Source organism: Eutrigla gurnardus (assembly GCF_963514095.1).
Source record: "Eutrigla gurnardus genome assembly, chromosome: 7".
Classification (NCBI taxonomy): Eukaryota; Metazoa; Chordata; class Actinopteri; order Perciformes; family Triglidae; genus Eutrigla; species Eutrigla gurnardus.
This window is the reverse complement of record NC_139921.1, coordinates 4,395,182-4,409,447: the sequence shown is the minus strand read 5'-3', so window position 1 is coordinate 4,409,447 and position 14,266 is coordinate 4,395,182. Positions and strand designations below refer to the sequence as shown.

At 45.3% G+C, this 14,266-nt stretch overlaps 1 protein-coding gene across 1 annotated transcript; it reads right to left on the bottom strand.

The window, feature by feature from the left end:
* Positions 1 to 222: 222 nt before the first annotated feature.
* LOC311016055 (protein YIPF7-like) lies at positions 223 to 4,189 on the bottom strand. Its single transcript, XM_084013544.1, has 6 exons — positions 4,123 to 4,189; positions 3,527 to 3,649; positions 2,482 to 2,627; positions 1,883 to 2,028; positions 815 to 996; positions 223 to 435 (listed from the first exon to the last, which is right to left on the bottom strand). The coding sequence occupies exons 2-6, from the start codon at positions 3,646 to 3,648 to the stop codon at positions 273 to 275; spliced, it is 759 nt and encodes a 252-aa protein (XP_083869670.1). The 5' UTR covers position 3,649; positions 4,123 to 4,189; the 3' UTR covers positions 223 to 272.
* Positions 4,190 to 14,266: the final 10,077 nt, after the last annotated feature.

Here is a 14,266-nt window from a genome sequence, read left to right as displayed (position 1 = left end):
AAAGATGTGGTCTATCTGGTCACTGCTTGAGATCATGAGATGAATAAATGCTACAACTAGACACAAGCTAAGGTCCTGCTGATGGTGCTGACATTTAAAATGAGAAATATCATGTGTAATTCACAAATGGGATCAAAAAATGATTTCTCTCGCCCTTAACTAGACCGTAACTATTTTCTCCATGGTGGTCCAATGGTGGTTTTTTTGTAGAAATAAAAAAAAGGGTGTTGCTTGAATAATACATTTTCCCACTGGGTTTAATCTTGTGATATTTAGAATACAGTGAGCAGTGCAAAGAGCCCATAGAGCAGAGCACATGGGTAAGCCACCAACAGCTGCTGACCCTCCATAGCCAGAGTGGAGATGAAGATCTTGGAGGCAGAGAAGCTACTCCAACATATTCCTAACAAGGCCAGAACGACACCCAGGACGCCTCTGTGAACACAAAAAGCAGGGAAGTCAACCTGACCTGAACTCTGCATGAATCCTGCATTTAAGTATCATCTGACTCATTTCTTTGTCTGTCCAAACGAAAACTGACTTAGCATGGTCGTTCACATATTGATGAGGATGCTGGTGATAAAGTTGGTGACAGATATGGTAAATGGTGGTATGCCAGCAGCTGGAACCACAGTGTATAGTTGTATATACTTTGAATACAGAAGTTAGAGGTTAAGGGCAGTGCCTTGGTCAAGAGCTGTAGAGGTTACAGTACCTTTACAGTACCAACAACCTTCGCCACTCGTTTTCATGCTCAACAACTTTTGAGTTCAACACAATAGGAGCATAATACACAACCACTGAATTGACTTACTGCAAAGAGTAGAAGACAGCGAGTGTAGAGAGGACCACCATGGGCAGGAGGCAGTAGCCCAAGACACTGGCCACACAGCCATAAGACACTCCCTGGGAACTCATCAGACTCAGCAGAATGTACATCCCAATACAGGCTGTAGCACTGAACCCATACACATAACCAAAGTGGGCTTTACCTGCCTGAATATAGGAGAATAAATAAACAGATATCATAAAGCAGTTGTAATGAAATGGTACTTGGTTGAGATAGGCAATACCATAGAAATAAAACAGGAGTAGAACGGTGGCCATTTTCATGTGTGCCGTTGCCATGGCAACTGATGTAATAGGCCACTTCCGTATAGAGTAAGCAAGTAACGCTCTATGTGATGTATAGTAGCATAGAGACGGACTAAATTAGTCAAATCCACAAACTGATCAAACCGTTGGAAACAACGCTGATGTTTCTCGATGAAAGACAACTTTGTTCACAGCATTTATTGGAACAAGTCAAGTAACTGTAGAATAAGCAAGTTAGCTAGCTAACTAGTGAACGACTTGGTAGTTAGCTCTAGGTTGCTTATCCGGTGTTAAACCAAATGAAGCAACCTCCGTGAAGACACCAACTATGTTTTATCAATCATGGCTGAAATAACCACTGGGATTGGTTCATGACATCATCCAGAGGTACTTCACTGTATCTAGCAAGACAGATGTTGGCTGGTTTGCCACAGCTGGAGGAACCCAGAATAAACTATTATATAACCAGATGAAAAGGATGGTGAATTAACTCCATAATGATGGTGATCAGTAAAAAGTCTGAAGTCATGCTCTGTTAGGTCTGTCTACAAGACATCCAGCAACTTTTAAAATGCTTCAGTCTGGATCAAAAAATTAATTGTGCATTTGGTGTGAACACAGCACTAGGTCAACCAGTCCCTGTCTTTACACCCCCACTGTTGTGTGAGGTCACCATGACAACTAACAACAATCACCATTTTCGTTTGTACAATTTGCACAACCACTTAAAAAAAGTTAACATCTGTTCTACTCCATTTCTATTTCTATGGCCATGCTAGTGGCTCACCATCATTAGCGTGGCTCCCAGTGCAACACAAAAGAGGACAGGACCTGTCAGATCAGTCTCATTCATTATGCTGCCATCTGCAGGCTTAAAAGGGTTCAACACAGTCAGCGTCTTCTGCCAGATGTGATTAAAATTGATGCCAAGTTCTAGACAAGAACAGAAATGTTATAGTCATTAGTTAGTTCCCCTGTTGTCTCGGACAATACAGGATTTACTTGCAGAACAGGATTTTAAAAAGTTGTGTACATCCCTATCATGCAGGGGATACCTTATGATTTCTGATCATCTTACTGAAAATCACTAGATTGTTTTTCACTAAGTTGTGTGTCTCATCTGTGATACAATATAAATATTTGTTTCTTAACTAAATGTAAAGTGATACTAGTATGTTTTAGTGTTACTTTAATAGATTCAAGCCTAGTATGAGGATTATCTGGATGATATTGTGAATCACAATTCTGTTGTCCAGGATAATCATGACATGAAATTTAATTTCCAAGTGTCAACACATCCGACCTCTGCTGAATTTCAGCAAATTTAACGTAGGTAGTTGTAATGGCCAAAAGAAAACATTTGTGCTGATGCAGATTGGTTTTTACCCTCAAGAAGGGGAGGTTCCTCTTCAGGAGAATCTGCCCCTGTGCTTCCCACAGTCCCAGAAAGCATTTCAGGTTGATAGACCTGTCCAGTGTACTGCTGCTCCATGGAAGGATCCAGAGCACCTGACACAAAAGCCTGTGCTCCTCTGTAAACAGTTGCAAGAAAACATATAAACTCTCCCTGAAAGTAGTAGTGTTATAATACTTTCAACGTGGGAAAATCTATCAGCACTGCCTAGTTTCCCACGATCGAGGAGGTTTGCCAAAGGAGATATGAGCGAGGATACAACAGTGTATCCTTGTTGTGACCTGTGGTGATATTTAAAAAAACTACATTGTTAAATTTAGGCAACAAATCTACTTGGATAAAAATGACTACGAAATTGAATCAAAACCAAAGACATCTGTCTCCTGATGAAAGGTTTTTTTGACCCATCCACCACTAAGACCTCCTCCCTACTCCTTTGAAACTAATTTATGATACATTAAGAGCAAAGGTAATCCACAACAAAATCTGTTTCCCTTGAAAGGTAATTCTCAGCGTAGTTTAGTTGTGTGGCAATGTCATTTTTAGGAGACCAGACTGGTGACAGATGCCAAGAGACAGAAGTCTCATCGTCTCACAAGTTCTGGTCCCAACTGATTTCTGCCCCAAAATATTTGACTGGTACTAAAAGGTCTATAGAAAAACTATCCTCAATGCTGTGAATGATCGCCAAAAGACTCCCAAAGCATCTGTCCAACTTTTTTTTACACTTAATAGAACATATTCATTCATTTTATTTGTTTATTTAAAAGTTATTGATGATTCTGGAAATACCTTGAAAATGAGAAGTTTGTGACCTAGTACGTGACTTATGGTGAAACTAAGGTTACACTCAAGGTTTCTCAAAAAAAAAACACCTTGTGCGTATCCTTGAGGGATGTTGAATTATTGTTTTTATTATTTGTTGCTACATTGCTGTGTTTCTTGATATGTTAGAGCCACCAACCCATGTCCAATGTGGCTCAATGTTGGGCTATTCTAAAATGCCTGAATACTTACGTGTCATAATAAGTCAGGTTTGTGGGATCGTAGGTATCCTGGCTCGCCACAGTGTGACCCTGGTCGTCTACGTAATATCCCGTCTGGTAGAAGTCCTGCTCAAACTGCTGAAAGTCCCCCATTCTAATCAAAAGACAGAGTAGCACATAATGCAACTAATAGAATAGAAATAAGGTAACACTCCATTAGTGTAGAGACACAATGGAGCCAAAAAACAGTTCATGAAACAATCCTGACATTGTGATGTTTTCAATGCTGTACATGGACACAACCTTTTTTTTCTTGTGCATCACCGGTGTTTCATTTCATGTACCAAATGTGTTTTACTTTCTGAATACTTCTAAATAGTTAGCATCTGAGCACTAATGATTCTTATGTTCCTGAAATAAATAAATCAGATTATTGCAACTTTTTAACAGCAGCCATATTGACTTGTCAGAGAAGTTGAGATAATACTAATTGATACATGAATGATGGTTCTGTTCCAGCAATGAATACAATACAATGCAGAAAATAATGTTATTTACAATATCTGTGATTCACAGCCTATTAATCTTAGCATATCTTGCCTGAAGGCCCTTTCTCAGGAAACATACCTGTTTGAGTTACAGTACAGAGCTTCCTCCCAGCCACCCAGAGTAGTGTGGTGCTTTCAGGGCAGAGAATGTCTGAGTGGATATTCTATTCATAGTTGGCTATATTTGGATTTGGCCTCAGGCATATTAGAACCCCTCAGCTGCTCTTTATTCAGTTTCTACAAGCTAGAAGCTAAAGCTATATATATATATATACACTGCTCAAAAAATAAAGGGAACACTTAAACAACATAATGTAACTGCAAGTCAATCATATTTCTGAGACATCAGCCCGTCCAATTAGGAAGCAGCACTGATTGGGAATCAATTTCACCTGCTGTTGTGCAAATGGAACAGACCACAGGTGGAAATGAGTGGCAATTGGCAAGACCTCCCTATAAAGGAATGGTTCTGCATGTGGTGACCACAGACAATTTCTCTGTTCTTGGCCTTTCTGGCAGATTTTTTTATTTTTTTGAATTTTGGCAGTGTTTTCACCACTAGAGGTAGCATGAGGTGGTTTCTCCAACCCATAGAAGTTGCCCAGTTAGTGCAACTCATCCAGGATGGCACATCAATGCGCACTATGGCAAGAAGGTTTGCTGTGTCCCCCAGCACAGTGTCAAGAGCATGGAGGAGATTCCATGAGACAGGCCAGTACACCAGGAGACGTGGAGGGGGCCGAAGAAGGACAACAACCCAACAGCAGGACCAATATCTGCTCCTTTGTGCACGGCGGAACAGGAGGAGCACTGCCAGAGCCCTACAAAATGACCTCCAGCAGGCCACTGATGTTCAAGTTTCAACTCAAACGGTCTGAAATTGACTCCATGAGGGTGGTTTGAGGGCCCGACGTCCACAAATAGGGCCTGTGCTTACAACCCAACACCGTGCAATGTGATTGGCATTTGCTACAGATCACAGAGATCGGCAGATTGGCCATTGGCGCCCTGTGCTCTTCACGGATGAGAGCAGATTCACCCTGAGCACATGTGATGGACCTGACAGGGTCTGGCGCCGCCGCGGAGAACGTTCTGCTGCCTGCAACATCCTCCAGCATGACCGGTTTGGAGGTGGGTCAGTGATGGTCTGGGGAGGCATTTCTTTGGAAGGTTGCACAGCCCTCCATGTGCTTGCCGGAGGTACCCTGACTGCCATTAGGTACCGGTATGAGATCCTCAGACCCACTGTGAGACCATATGCTGATGCAGTGGGCCCTAGGTTCCTTCTAATGCATGATAATGCTAGGCCTCATGTGGCTAGAGTGTGTCAGCAGTTCCTACATGATGAAGTCATTGATGTTATGGACTGGCCTGCCCGTTCCCCAGACCTGAATCCTATTTAGCATATCTGTGGCATCGTGTCTAGTTCCATCCACCAACGCCATGTCGCACCACAGACTGTCCAGGAGTTGACTGCTGCTCTGGTCCAGGTCTGGGAGGAGATCCCTCAGGAGACCATCCGTCGTCTTATCAGGAGCATGCCCAGACGTTGTAGGGAGTGCATACAGGCACGTGAAGGCCACACGCACTACTGAGGATCATATCAACATGTCTGGAAAAATCTCCACAAAAGTTGGATCAGCCTGCGATCTGATTTTCCACTTTGATTTTTGGTATGATTCTGAATCGAGACTTCTATAAGATGAGGATTTTGATTTCATTAATCTTTCATATGTTGTTTTATTGTCAAGCATTGCACTTTGTAATGAATAAAGATTTCCAACTGGAATATGTTATATGAGAACTAGCATGTGGTGTTTAGGTGTTCCCTTCATTTTTTTGAGCAGTTTATATATATATATATATATATATATATATATATATATATAAAAATCTCCTTCTCACCCCTGGTGGGGTGGTATCTGTATCATCCTCAAGCTCGGGTCCTCTACCAGAGGCCTGGGAGTCTGAGGGTTCTGCGCAGTATCTTGGCTGTTCCTAGGACTGCACTCTTCTGGACTGAGGCTTCAGATGTTGTTCCTGGGATCTGTTGGAGCCACTCTCCCAGTTTGGGGGTTACTGCCCCGAGTGCCCCCACTACCACGGGGATCACGCTAGCCTTGACCTTCCACATCTGTTCCAGCTGCTCTTTCAACCCTTGGTACTTCTCAATTTTCTCGAGTTCCTTCTTCCTGATGTTGGCGTCAGCTGGGATCGCCACATCTATCACCACCACTGTCTTCTGCTCTTTGTCCACCACCACTATGTCCGGTTGGTTAGCCAGGAGCTGTTTGTCAGTCTGGAAGCTGAAGTCCCACAGAACCTTGGCCCTGTTGTTCTCAGTCACCTTCTGTGGTATGGCCCATTGGGATTTGGGTACTTCTATTCCATACTGGTTGCAGATGTTCCTGTGTACTATCCCAGCCACTTGGTTGTGCCCCTCCATGTACGCTGATCCAGCTAGCATCTTACACCCTGCTAATATGCGCTGGACTGTCTCAGGGGCTTCTTTGCACAGTCTGCATCTTGGGTCTGATCTGCTCTGGTAGATCCTGGCCTCTATAGCTCTTGTGCTTATGGCCTGTTCTTGTGCTGCCATGATTAGTGCCTCTGCTGTCTGTCAGTCCTGCATTTTCCAGTCACTGGTAGGGTTTCTTGATATCAGCCACTTCCTCTATCTGACGGTGGTACATGCCATGTAGGGGCTTGTCCATCCTGGTTGTGTGCTCCTCCTCCGCACTCTCATCAGGGTTCTGCTGCCTCAGACATTCACTTAGCAGTTCATCCTTCGGGGCCATTTTTTCGATGTAATCTCAAATTTTCGATGTTTCATCCTGGACCGTGGCCTTGATGCTCACTAGCCCAGGGCCTCCCTCTTTCGCTTAGTGTATAGCCTCAGGGTGCTGGACTTGGGGTGGAACCATCCTTGCATGGTGAGGAGCTTTCTAGTCCTGATATCTGTGGCTTCTATCTCCTCCTTTGGCCAGCTTATGATACCAGCGGGGTATCTGATGTCTGGTAGTGCGTACATGTTGATGGCTTGGACCTTGTTCTTACCATTCAGCTGACTTTTCAGGACCTGCCTTACTCTCTGGAGGTATTTGGCTGTGGTTGATTTCCTTGTGGCCTCTTCATGGTTTCCATTAGCCTGTGGGATGCCAAGGTACTTGTAGCTGTCTTGGATATCACCTATGTTGCCTTCTGGTAGATCGATCCCCTCAGTCCTGATCATCTTGCCTCTCTTTGAGACCATCCAGCCACACTTCCAATCCGAATGACATCCCTATGTCATCGCTGTAGCTCCTGGTGGTGTGGATCAGTGAGTCAATTTCTCACCACTCCTGGCGTACAGCTTGATGTCATCCATGTAGAGCAGGTGGCTGATTGTTGCCCCACTACGGAATCGGTACCCGTAGCCACTCTTCGTGATGATCTGACTGAGGGGGGTTCAGGCCTATGCAGAACAGCAGTGGTGATAGTGCATCTCCCTGATATATGCCGCACTTGATGTTGACTTGGGCAATCGGCTTTGAATTGGCCTCTAGGGTTGTCTTCCACATTTCCATCGAGTTCTGGATGAAGGCCCTTAGGTTCCTGTTGGTCTTATACAGTTCCAAGCATTCCAGTATCCATGTGTGCGGCATTGAGTCGTAGGCTTTCTTGTAGTCAATCCAGGCAGTGCACAGGTTGGTTTGTCTCTTCTTACAGTCTCAGGTGACTGTTCTATCAACCAGTAGCTGGTGCTTGGCTCCTCTGGTATTACTGCCAATTCCTTTCTGTGCCTTGCTCATGTATTGAGCCGTATTCTTACTCATCTTTGCCGCAATGATGCCTGACAGGGCCTTCCATGTTGTGCAGAGACAGGTAATTGGCCGGTAGTTGGATGGGTCTTTAAGGATTAGGACTGTCCTGCCCTGGGTTAGCCCCATCCCTCAGCGGCTGGTTCATCTGTGTTGCTAGGCGTTCATGGAGTGCAGTTAGCTTCTTCAGCCAGTACGTATCACTGCATGAAAAGTCGGATTTTTGTCCCTGTAAACGCCCGGAAATCTCCCTAATTTTCGGGAGTTAACAACAATTTACAGGCTGCGAACGCCGCGTTCGTCTGTGCCGAAAATTGTCGAAAACAAACCACAGCGAAGGCTCTAATTAGCATATGAATAGCAGCGAAACCGCGCCTGGCCAGAGATGGCTTGAATATCCTCACTCAGGATTGGATGAAACCACTAGTTTTAAACAAGTATAATCGCTCGTGATTGGTTGGCAGATCTGGTCATTATAAATGTAAAGCCAACCCACGTTGGGTTGGCTTTACATATATATTTATACATATATATATTTTTATTTATTTATATATTTATAAATATAAATATGAATGAATTCATTGAGGAAAGGAAAAATTGCCAGGAGGAAGTATTCAAAGAAAGAGCTTTATTGACAACACAACACACAACTGTACAAATTTGCCCACACAAAAAACAAATGAACTGGCGACATTCTGTCCGAATTTGGTCAATTTTACAGCCGCCTGCGGTGCGTGGCCCTGTACTTGGGAGTCTTCTCTAATCGCGACTGTAGAGTCAGCGCGATGCACTGCGCATGGACACAACACATCTATTAATGCACCTGAAAAATAGGTTTAGGTAGGTTTGGTCACATTGACCAAAAACGGATCTAATAAATCTAATAAGTCTTACCCTCTTTCTCCTGGAACGACTCCGAGCTGACCTCTTCACAGCTTCCGCCTGCGATGCGAGATCAGGCTGTGTGTGTCTGAAGCTCCTGCGTACCGTTTCATAGTATGTCTTACAGGCAGCTGGAAAACAATTAAATGAGTGGTATGAATAAGAAAACTTAAGTCACAGTAAAATTAAAACAAGGAAGAAGAAAACAGTAAAAGTTACTTACACACAATGGCGTCACTATCAGCGTCATAGAAATCCGGACTTGCGGACAAAGCTCCGAGCAAGTAAGAGATCACAGCTTCGTTGTGAGGCGAGGTTCGTCTGTGAAAACAAAATGAACAGTTAAGATCGGTATCTACTGTTAACGCATCTATTTCCTTATACAGCAGAATGAAAGCATATTCTTTAAATCTTACCCTTGCTCCGGTTCGTAGCGCCTACAATTCGTCTCCGAGTTGTGAAGACGGCGTACTGCTTCCTGTAAAAGACCAACAACATACACTTAACAAAGCAACTTAACATTACACTGGTTCCTCTCTCTTGTTCTTTTACAAGGCTACTATGCTACTTTTAGCTTGGGCTATTAGCTTTTAAGCTACTTTTAGCTTGGGCTTGCTTTGCTAATTTTACCTTAGCTAGCAGTCACCGAACATATTCTTACCGCAATCATCCTGAGAGTCTCCAGCAGTCCTGGATATAAGAATTACAACATTTAAACCACATTTTCTTAAGTGAAGGCTCTCAGAGCAGCATCCCTCCTGCCGGTGAACGTGAACGTCTCCGCATCGTTCCCCCCACTGAATGAGGCGCCCGGTGTCTGCATCCGTCCCTTTAACGGACAACGGTGCACGGCGTTATTAATCACCGTTAGTAAATATATAACCACAGTTTAACATAAGCACTATATTATTAGTTAACATCGGTAAAAACGGCACATTTTCCGCTTCGCTTGCGCTCGCTAACCCCTAAGGTAAATTACCGTCAGTAGGCTAGCCGGCTGGCAGGACCTTCGATTCGTAACGTTAACGTACAATGCCAACAACAATAAAGTAACGTTCATTATCAATACGATTTAAAAGTCAGCTGGAAACATAAAAGTCATGTTACAGTATACTTACATGTGTACGCGGTTTGTGTCGGGCTGTCGCCAGAATCACTGCAGTCGTCCGCCATTATCCAAAACTTTTCAGAAGTAGACGAGCCGCAATGCATTTTGGGGAAGTTGAGTAGATTTAGCAAGGTCCGCTGTATACTTTCTGTATAATTCTTGCCAATGCAGTATACATCCGGGCATTTCTCGCGTACACAAATTCACATACTATTGTATGTGAACGCACTACGTACTCAAATTTACGTCACAATTAAGTACGAGTAGGACGTTAGTATGGCATTTCGAACACAGCCGAGATCTATGATCTATGAACCCATCCTTGACCCTCTAGCAGAACCACGACCAGCCATTATAAAGCAGTTTATAGTTGTTAATGTTGTGTCAAAAGGTACTGCATTTAAACATGTTATTGCGCAAGTTTCCTGGCTTCATCCCCATCCGGACATTTTTATGGAAAGTCAAAGAACTTTGGAGCTTGCAGGGAACAGACACGTCATACCCAGCATCATTTCTGCCTGTTGAGCGCATTGCTGGGAGATGTGTGGTTAACACATCCACTGTGCATTTAAGCAAGACCAAAGAAAGGGTCACTGTAGTCATGCCACTATGCACAGTGGTTGAGCTCTAGGAGACTGTGATGTTGTTTGCATGAATGTACATTTTACCTTTGTGCTAAAGCCTGATTAAAAGTAATTGTTGAAGCAAATTGTTTTGTGTATCTTTGAATGAAGATGAAATGAAGTTAACACCTTTCAGAAACTCTGAAAACTAAGTCAGTTTTCGGTGTTTCCTGCAAATTGCCGTTTGCAGTCGCAAACCTGAACTTCCACGGCAATTTACAGGGCCGCTAACTGACGAAAATCCCACTTTTCATGCAGTGTATGGATCATATCAGGACCTGGTGCTGTCCAGCTCTTCATCTTTGACACTCTTTCTTGGATGTCTGCCATGGTGGTTACTGGTTCTTGTTCTGGGAGGTTGCTGTGGTCAGCTCTTAGGTCCACTAACCATTGGGCATTGGTGTTGTGTGATGCCTCTTTTTCCCATATGTCTTTCCAGTATTTTTCCACCTCAGCTCTTGGCGGGTCTGACTGGTTGTTGTTGTTTCTCTGCCACTGAGAGTACACCTTGGCTGGTTCAGTGGAGAACAGCTTGTTTATTCTCCTCGCCTCTCCCTCCGTGGTGTATCTCTTCAACCGGGTGGCCAGAGCTGTTAGTCGTTGTTTGGCAGTTTCGAGAGTGAGTTGTACTTCCTGGGTGCCCCTTTACTCACCATGTTCCCTTTCTGCAGTTCAGCCAGCTGGCTAACTTCTCTCCGTGTTGCCTTTATCTTGGCTTCTAACCGTCTCTTCCATGGTGGGCACTGTTTGTTATGTCCCGAGCCGACCTTGTACCCAAGCATCTCCATGGTTACTGTTGCTGTACTGTGTATCAGCTTGTTGGTCTCAGTGATGGTTCCTGTGGGGATTGTCTTCAGAGCAGCGTTCACATCCACTAGTAGATCTTCTGAAGGTACTTGGCAACTCAGCTTCGGTGTTCGTCGGGGGCTCCAGGTTTCTAGTTGGGTCACAATCTTCCTTCTCAGGTCAGCAGCTCTTGGGTTGAGGCTGTTGGTATCTGTTGGGGCTTGGTACCCAATTGCTGGTTGGGGGATGACATCCCCCCGCTGACCTGTTGTCCTGGCTCCCCCTTGCCGTAGCATCGTTGTTGTATTTCATTAATCTCTAGTTGTGATCGTAGATTTCGGTTACGGATGTTGGAACACTGGGCTAACAGCTGTTTCTTTGTTAGCCCTGATTGTGGGTTTCGAAGTATCCAATGGTCCCACATTCGCTGCATGTAACCTCTCTCTCTGGGATTGCTTGTATAGTAGCATTCCAACAACTCCGTATTTTCTGCCCTCGTCCATCTGTGTTTTGTTCCAGTAGCCCATTTCTCATCAGTTTGCCTTTGCCTAGCAACTGACGCAGACCTTGTTGACCCGGGTGACGTCTGAGCCGGTATGACTCTATTTTTGTGTTCACTCATGCCTGAGGTAGGCTGGTATATCATGCGGGGGTCTAGCCTAAGGACCCTTACTGTGTGTGTGTGTATATGTGTGTGTGTGTGTGTGTGTTTGCGCGTGTGTGTGTGTGTGTGTTTGCATCCTGAGGAACACGTGGGGAAAAACTTGCATGGTGGGAATTGATGACAGTGTGCCCTTGAGTAAGACACTTAACCCAATCTGCTCCCCGCGCTTCAAAAGATTTATTTTATTTCAATTTGTAGGTAAATCTGAGACCCTAGGTATGTAGGAAAGAAGCCCATGCATTTAAGGGTTAAGCTTTTGATGGAGTTTTTGTTGATGTCTTCACAGGTTCTGCCACTCCTGAAAGAAAACCCTTGCTTTAGGGTCCTTCTTGAGAAGCCTGAAGAACTCAGTGATATTACAGCAGCTGTTGTGGCTGCTCTCCTGAAACCCAACTACTCTGTACTGGGAAGCAACAAAAGACCAAGAGAGGAGTTAATGGTGGTTAAGTTCAGAGAGTTTCTCCAGTGTGTACAAGGTAAATATATGTGTTTATAAGTTTGCTGAAAAATAAGCTTTTCCCTGATAAGCCTGCTTAATTAAAAAAAAACTAAATAACTTCATACTACAACATATTAATAAGCTGGGTCCGCATGTAAAATGTTTTTGGAATTTTCTTAGAGGGACAAGTCAGCATATTGTGGTTTGGACACTGCCCATTTCTTAACAACACAATCAGTCCAGCTTTTTTGTTCATTTAACTCCGCCTAGTCCATACAGTTCCAAAAGCACGCTTCAAACTCCATGTCTTTGTCACAGGGCCAGCGCCATGACAGTTTGTGTTGCATGTTTGTCTGTTTTGTTTTGTCACTCTACCTGTTTGTATGTCTGTCCCCTTCCCCCTCCCCCTCCCCCTTGCACTCTGTCATCTCTCCTGGGGCTGCCTGCCTCCCACTCCACTCCTGCCCTGCTGCTGCAATCAGGTCACCTGGTTGCCATCAGCTCGTCACCCAGTCTGCACTTCAGTCCTGCTCAACCGTCAGTCTCTGCCGGATCGTCACTCTGTCCACACGGTTTGTCGTGGTCACGTTCAAGCAAAGCCAAGCCTCTGAATTTCTGCTAGAAAGTTTTTGCGCTATATCTAACTGCTGCCTTTTCCTGCCGCAGTTCTTGCCCTGCCTGCCTGCCTGCCTGCCAGCCTGCCTGCCTGCCCAACCAGCACCTCACAACTTCCAATAAAACTTCTTAATTCTGCCAGTTGGTGTCTGAATCATTGGTTCCTAGCAAAGTCGTGACAGTACGATCCGGCCATGCAGGACCAAAGGGACACCAACCCGTTCCACCAGGCAGTTTCCCACCATGGCCAGCTGCTTGGACAGCACACCCAAGCACTGAAGGAGCTAATGGAAGGCCTCGGAGGGCTCAACACCAGTGTGATGGAGATTCGAGACCACATGAATCAGCCCACAACCTTCCTGGTGAGGTTCAGCCACCAGCCCCAACGCCAGCGGAATCCAGTTCCGGGCCCAGTTCTGTACCTGTTAAGGAGCCATGGGTTCCTCCCTCTGACCGGTATGAAGGAAACTTTGGTCAATGTCGTTCCTTTTTACTGCAATGTAATCTTGTGTTCAGCCAGCAGCCCCAGTCATACTCTACAGAGCAGTCTAAGGTTGCCTACGTGATGGGGATCCTTCGTGGAAGTGCCTTGGCCTGGGCTGCGGCCCTGTGGGAGTAGGAGTCTCCCGTCACTGCTTCCTACGCTGCCTTCACCTCTGAGATGAGGAGGGTTTTCGACCACCCCATCCGTGGCCAGGATGCCTCGAAAAGGTTACGCCACGGTATGCGTAGTGTTGCTGAATTTTCGGTTGAGTTTCGTACTCTGTCCCTGGAGAGTGGCTGGAATAATGAGTCCCTTCAAGCTGTTTTTTGTCAAGGATTAAATGATGCAGTTAAGGATGAACTTGTCTCTTACCCGGAACCCTCTGATTTTGAGGGTCTAGTCTCCTTAGCTATTCGCATAGACAACCGGCTGCGGGAGCGGCGAAGAGAGAGGCAGCGGCGGCCACCCACTGCTTCCCCAGTGCACCCTCCATCAGCCTCAGGCTCCCGAGTTCACCAAGGTGGTGGAGGCTCAGCCACGGACCAGCCCAGGAGGGAACCCTCACCAGAGCCGATGCAACTTGGGCGTTTCCAAGTGGAGTCAGAGGAGCGTCAGCGCCGTATTAAGACCAACAGCTGCTTGTATTGTGGGAGACCCGGTCATTTCCTGGCCTCATGTCCACATTGCCCGGCAAACGACCAAGGCTCGCCAGTAACAGGGAGAATCCTGGCGAACCACACCTCCATTCCCCTCTCCCCTCAACCCCGAGCACAGGTGCGAGCAACATTGTCATGGAAAGGTCAGTCCATTGATATTTTTGCC